Raw genomic sequence first — 7,035 nt, 5'->3', positions numbered from 1 at the left:
CCAGGCAAGAAGTAGGGAGGGGAAGCTTATCTTTCCTTAGCTTCTATTTGGTGCAAAAAGAAATTCTCCCACTGTTGCTGCCTGAAAGGGCGCTTCTCCAGTCAAGTCAAGTGACACATGTTGCAGTATTCTTCTACTCTGTCCTTTTCCGACTTGTCCAGTAAAGACCCCTTGGTCCTAAGTCAATTGCACACATGGTTAAGAATGGATAGGTTGTCTATCTGGGATACTCAAGATTCTCTTTGGAGAGACTTCACACTTTGTAGTCCATTCCTTAACAGATCTGCAAATTTAACAGAAAAAATAATTTTCAAATAACCAGTTAAGTGACTTAGTTCCATCCTACTTGTTTTTTCCTGAAGTTGACACTCCAGAGATATTAGCTGTTTTTATGCTGAGACACTATGCTCATTGGATAGCACATCTTTGCACTATAATCTGAGAAACTTGAGCAATGGAGGGCAGGGGAATCTAAAGTAAATGTGAGTGCACTGAAAGTAAAATCAGAAGCAAGCTAGTACCACCAGATTTACTTTCTTTTCTCATGGGCACAACCCTTCAATGCCCTGGGTTTTGCCCACTGCCTATTTTTCTCTGTTCAAAACCAGCCTATGTACAAGATCTAACATTCATTCACACCAAGGTGTAAATGACCATAAAGAGCTAAAAAAGAAAAGTCAGAAGGTTTTTTTCTCACATTAAGATTTCAAAGTTTTAAAACTTAAAATAATTTAGGATATGAATGTGTGTGTGTGTGTGTGAAACACCTATTTGGCATCAACTATGTACTATCCTGCTGTTTGCAGAAACTGCATCACATTTCACATTAATAATTTAGGAATATATGCTGTGTGAAATTAATAATAATGTGTTTTTACTTCGGATGGTATTTGCTTCACTTGGGAAATTGCATGTTTTCAGATTGTTGTTTGGTATACCACTTTACATATGCCTTGTTATCTCTTGTTCCTAATGAATACATTTTAAAGACTATGGTGTAAATCTTTCCATTCTTCACCAAATTAAAATGAAGAAAAAACAATGTTTTAACTTTTTTGGTGGTACTGTTTTTTGAACTCAAGGCACTGCATTTGCTAGGCAGACATTTTACCACTGACTACACCTTGAGTCCTAAGCAATGTTTAATAATTACATTTGCATGCTGTTGACCCTTTAAAGTACTTTTCATATATTGATATTGGATAATGACCAAAGAGTGAGGATGTGGACAGAACTCAAACCAAGAAAAATTGTAGCTATTGCATACAATTATTAATGTTAAGTACCTACCTAATATGTTGTCCTCAGCTTTAAATTTTGTTCTTCCAGAAGGAATTTTAAATTTCAGTGTCAACACCTGGCATTTTTGGCTCATGCCTGTAATCCTAGCTTCTCAGGAAGCTGAGACATGAAGACTGAGGTTCGAAGCTAGCAAGAGCAGGAAAGTCTGTGAAACTCTTTACATCCAATAAACTACCAAAAACAAAAACAAAAAAACCACACAACCAAAAACCAAAACTGTAGTGGATCAAAGTAGTACAGCGGTAGCCTTGAGCAAAAGAAGCTAAGGGATAGCTTCCAGGCACGGAGTTCATGCCTCATGACCAGAAAAAAAAAATCAGTGGCAAAGGCAAACGAAGAGCTCGGGTATATTGGTCATCTGAGTTCAAACAAATATACGTGAAACTTAGTCAGGTTTTTGCCTTGTAAGTTTATATTTGCCATCAAGAGAGACAAGGACCGCTTTTATTTCTGCAGAATTTAGGAAGGTGAGACTACACTATTAATATAGTTCCTTTAGGGACTGACGGGCAGTTGCAGAGAGGTTCTGGGCTTTGCACATCAAGAAATATTTTGTACAGTACACTTAAAGGCTCACGAAAAGTTCTTTGTGCAAGAATGGGAGATCGCTTGAGGTACAAAGAGCAGATTTAAGGGAAAGAGGATTCATTTTGCACACATCTGGGAGGAGAGCTCAAGCTTACAGTTGGGGGCGTGAGGGAAACGCGATTTTTTTCGGAGGCTGATGGCTTTGGGTTCCCGCCTCCCGCTTCCCGACTCCACCCCTGCCTGCGCCCCATACTCCTGCAACAGTTGGTTGTAGAGGTCCGGCCTGGGCTCTGAGTGGGGAGGGGGAGTCTCGCGATCGTTTAGGGGGGGTAGATGAGAGGGGAGGATGGCGGGGGTGGGGGTAAGGCCGTGACGTAGGGTGGGTGGACGGAAGTGGGGCAGGGTTGAGGGTTATTTAAAGAAGGGGGGGGCGAGTAAAGGGGTTGGAACCGGAGTGATTCCCCACCCCCTGCCTCCTTCCAGCGCCTTCCAGTGCAGCCGCCGCCGCCGCCGCCGCCGCTCAGGATCCTCATCCCCTTCCTCATCTCTCCCCTGTCCTCGTTGCCGCTCCAACGCCATGGAGTCGGACACTGCTGCAGTGGCAGCCACCGTGGCAGTCTCGGATGCGACCGCCACAATCGTGGTCATAGAGGATGAACAACCCGGGCCGTCCACCTTTAAGGAGGAGGGGTTGGCTGCCGAGGCTACGGAACCCACTGCGACTCCGGAGAAGGGAGAGAAGAAGGAGGTAAATAGGAAGGGGGTGTGTGTATGTTGCATGGTGGACAAATTCCGAGCTTGGCCCCTCCGAGGGGCCCAAACCCTGCCGGTTTGGCGCCGACAGGTACTCGCGGAGCTCGCCTGGGATGGGGACGGCGGGAGTCGGGGGGAAGCCAGGAGTGGTAGTGGGGGGGTGGAAAGGCGGGAGTGGGGTGGGGATGGCGGGAGCGTGGGGGAGCGGCGAGTGTGGGGGCGGCGGAACAATCTAGCATTCACTCCCCTCCCCCTTTCCTTCTAGCCGCCTGGAGGGCGGGGGCGGGGCGCGGGCTTGAGCGAGCGCGGCTAGGGGGTGGAGTGATGGTGTTATCCTGGAGCGCCAGAACCCTTGTATAGCCTCAGGCCCCCTCTACCTTCCCGGAACTGGGGTCAATGAGTGGGTAGGGGGGGTGGTTGGGACTGCGCAGGCGAACACCTCCTCTTCTCTTGTTGGAGCGCTCGCTCTCCCCTGCCTTCCCGTCGGCCTCTGCCTGGGAAATCTGGGCCCTTCAATCTCACACTCGGCGCTAAATGGGTTTTGGTTGGGGTTTATTTTTGTAATTGGAGTATCAAAGTACCGGTGTTAGGGGACACTTAGTGATGACAGCGAAGACACTTATTTGATTGGCAGTGTCCATCTCTTGGATTGAGTACAATAAAAGAAGAATCCTCCCTTGTGTGTTTGATCTCTGCCTGCTGAGGAAGGTGTGTCACTTCAAAAAAGGAAAATAGCTCGGCGTCGTGCGTACCCCACACATTCATGTTGCTTTAGGAAATTTTCCAACGTTTGCGTCCTCATCCTCTCCTGCCCCGCCCCCGACAGTGTACTGTTTCACTCCTGGGCCACCCAGATGGTCCCCCAACCCGGCCTCAAGCTTTCCAAGCTTCCGCCTCCCTCTCCTAGTGGGCGCTGCTGGTTCCTAAACACAAGCAGGTTTCTTTCTTTCCTTTTTCTTCGTATTTTATTTATTTATTTTGTGATAACTCAGTCTCCCCGATGAGCTGCTACTAATGTACATAAAGGGACCGCTGTCATACCTTTTAAAACCAAATCCACAGTCATAAAGCTTCAAAAAGCGTATTTCGCACGGGCTGAGCCATACAAATAGACGTAAGAAATGCTTTGAAAAATTGATATTAATAATAGGACACAGCATAAGGACATTTTACATATAGAAATTACAGAATGGATAGTTAATGGGTGGGTTTTTACCCGTTGAAGAGTACTCATTCCGTTTCTATAAACAGAAGGTAGTTAAAATTATGCTTCAAAGATCTCAACTGGCTTTGTCTGAGTCATTATGATACTGAAGTACCAGATGAAATGCTTTTGAAGGAAATGAACACCTTTTGCGTTGAATTGGAAGACAACTTTAAATTCAGCACCTGCTTAACAAGTTAACTAAGCAGAAGAACAATTGAAGTGCTAAGTGAAAACCGTGGAAATCCCACAACCTGAGATCTGTGCAGCACCTCCATCAGTAAGACCAGATTGATGATTAATCCTGGGCCAAATACCAAACATCAATATAAATCATATATTGGGATGTGTAGTGTGTCTAAGTAACTTTTATTTTCTACACTGGGTGCATTAAAAAGCTAAATTCACACAGCAGTAATGTCGAATTTCCACATTGTGTATTTGGAATTGTGAAAACATTGGAAATCAATTAATAAAAATGGTAAGCACCGAGTTGATAATATATTCAGGAACTCTATAGCTTTATTAGATATTGCTGACATGGCTTTGTCCACTCACCATGGGAAAATAAGTTGTTACAATGGTAGGCACTTCCTGGATTTCTAAGCTTTACTACTTTAGTACCTGCACATTTTGTTTTTGCAAGTCCTGGGGCTTGATCCTGGTCTGGGCACTGACCTTCTATTGCTCAAGGCTGGCTGGTGGCTGTACCACCATGAGCCGTGGCTCCACTTCTAGCTTTTTTGGTAGTTAATTACACAGAAGAGTGTCTCAGAACCTGGGCTCAAGGCTCTGTTGGATCACACCTGTAATCCTGGCTACTCAGGCACTAAGATCTAAGGATCACAGTTTGAAGCCAACCCTGGAAGGAAAGTGTGAGACTCTTATCTCCAGTTATCCATTGGCCTTGAGCCAAAGAGCTCAGCAATAGTGCCTAAGCCCTAAAGTCAAACCTCACAACCAACAACAACAAAAAATGTCTCACAGACTTTCCTGCCTGAGCTGGATTGCAATCCTCAGATCTCAGTCTCCCTATTAGCTAGGATTACAGGTGTGAGCCACAGGCACCTGGCTCCATTTATTTTTATTTATTTTTTATTTTTTTGCCAGTCCTGGGGCTTGAACTCAGGGCCTGGTCACTGTCCCTGAGCTTTTGCTCAAGGCAAACATTCTACCACTTGACCCACAGTGCCGCTTCTGGCTTTTTCTGTTTATGTAGTACTGAGGAATTGAACCCAGGGCTTCATACATGCTAGGCAAGCCCTCTACCACTTAGCCACATTCCCAGCCCCTGGTGGGTGGTGCCCCAGGACTCACAAAAAAAAAAAAAAGTAAATGTATTTCAAATCTTTACAGAGGTGTCCTAAAGATTCAGATTACTTTTTTCTCATGACCATCAGTTAATGTACTGTGACAGTGACACAGACAATTGAGATCCAGCAGGCTGTTTTCTTTCAATTACTGCTTCTCAAACTCTTCACTATTGTGATTTTTATTAGCATATATTAATTGTAGAAAGGAGTTTCATTGTGATATTTCCATGTATACATATAATTTGTTCACATTCACCCCTTCTATTAGTCACCCCTTCTATCCAGATCCCTTTTTTTTTGTTGGTTGTAGGGCCTGGGCACTGTCCCTCAGCTCTTCAGCTCAAGGCTAGTGCTCTACCACTTGAGCCATAGCGCCACTTCCAGCTTTTTCTGCTTATGTGGTGCTGAAGAATGGAACCCAGGGCCTCATGCATGCTAGGCAAGCACTCTACCACGGAGCCACCTTCCCAGCCCCCAATCTCTCTTTTTTTAACAATGAGTTTGATTGTGATATTCACACATACTCATCTTACACCTCCTTTGCTTTCCCCTCCTCCTGCATATATTAATATGAAAATATATACATATTTGGATATTTACATATATATGGCATGCTTTATTTTGTTGACTCTTTAATAATTTCTCTTTCCCTCAGTTGCCAGGTTCTTAGCTGTCACCTTTTCTTGATCAGTCATAGGACTTGAACCCAGGGCCTGGGTGCTATCCCATAATTATTATGCTCAAAGCTTATGCACTACCACTTTGAGCCACTTGTGGTTTTTAGAGATAGGAGTCTCATGTACTTTCCACCCTGGGCCAGCTTCAAACAGCAATACTCAAATCTCAGCCTCATGAGTAGCTAGGATTATAGGAGTGAGTCACCAACACCTGGCTAGGTATCACTTCTTAACCACTTTAATGACTTTCTTTAGGAAGAACTTATGAGTTTATTATATATATATAATATATATATATATTTGATGTAGTTGTAACACTGCCATAAAATTATTTAAGACAAATGTAAAATAATAAATGGCAGTGATGCTGAATCTCAAGGGTAAGGGACCTTCTCCTTCAGTAGATAGAGCACCCATTTAAGTCTTGGCCCTCCACCATCTTTTCTTGCTATCTAAGTTGTGCCTTTTTTTGCTGTTTTGTTTTTTTTTGCCATGTTACTTATCACAGCTTATATTCTCTGGTGTGAGAGAAAGCAGGTTATCAAATTAGGTAGAAATATATGAGAACACTTCCATGTTCAGTATTATAGATGAGATTTAGTGAATTGACTCAATAGACTTAGCTAACTCAAAGGTATTTTTGCTTATTTGATTCTTGAATTTACTTGATTTAAACATGGATAACCTAACACTAAAAGATGATATTTTCAGTGGAAAGTCATATACTTTAAAACCAGGCTTTTTTTTTTTTTTTTTGCCAGTCTTGGGGTTTGAACTCAGAGCGTGTGCCCTATCCCTGAGCCTCTCTGTGCTTAAGGCTAGTGCTTTACCACTTGAGCCACAGTGCCACTTCCAGCCTTTTCTTTTAAGTGGTACTCAGGAATTGAACCCAGGGCTTTATGCATGCTAGCTAGGCAAGCATTCTACCACTAAGCCACATTCCTAACCCCAAAACAAGACCCCCCCTCCCTTTTTTGTATTATCTTGTACTGTGTTCTCATGGCATTAAGAGTCCTAGAGGATAAAATCCACAAAGAAATAGAATGTCATTTACCTTTTATCTTTTCTGGTATGATAAATGAATTTTTGGAAACACATAGAATTGAGAAGGTAGGTATTTTAAATTTTATTATGGAGGATAGTGCCAGTTAGGTAATTATGCATAACTTAATAGCTTACTCAAAAAGAGGAATTTTAATTAGCATATAATTATTTTTAATGTATTCTACCATAAGGTAAGCAAAGAAGTAATGAATAA

The 7,035-nt window shown here is 43.1% G+C and overlaps 1 protein-coding gene across 7 annotated transcripts in view; it reads left to right on the top strand.

Moving 5' to 3' along the window:
• The first annotated feature begins 2,178 nt into the window (after positions 1 to 2,178).
• Smarca1 (SWI/SNF related, matrix associated, actin dependent regulator of chromatin, subfamily a, member 1) overlaps positions 2,179 to 7,035 on the top strand; it is an 88,352-nt gene continuing 83,495 nt past the window's right edge. For 5 of the 7 annotated variants that reach the window (XM_042682437.1, XM_042682436.1, XM_042682434.1 and 2 more), the window contains exon 1: positions 2,291 to 2,578. In XM_042682437.1, coding sequence (XP_042538371.1) covers positions 2,408 to 2,578 — 171 coding nt within the window. In that variant the 5' untranslated portion in view covers positions 2,291 to 2,407. Of the gene's footprint in view, positions 2,579 to 7,035 lie in introns of all 7 variants that reach the window. The other 2 variants (XM_042682433.1, XM_042682430.1) reach the window with 2 other exon arrangements.

This window comes from Dipodomys spectabilis, unplaced genomic scaffold, assembly GCF_019054845.1.
Source record: "Dipodomys spectabilis isolate Male_0828 unplaced genomic scaffold, ASM1905484v1 ptg000071l, whole genome shotgun sequence".
Taxonomy (NCBI): Eukaryota; Metazoa; Chordata; class Mammalia; order Rodentia; family Heteromyidae; genus Dipodomys; species Dipodomys spectabilis.
Note: the sequence above shows the minus strand (reverse complement) of the source record. Positions and strands in the feature narration are given on the sequence as shown.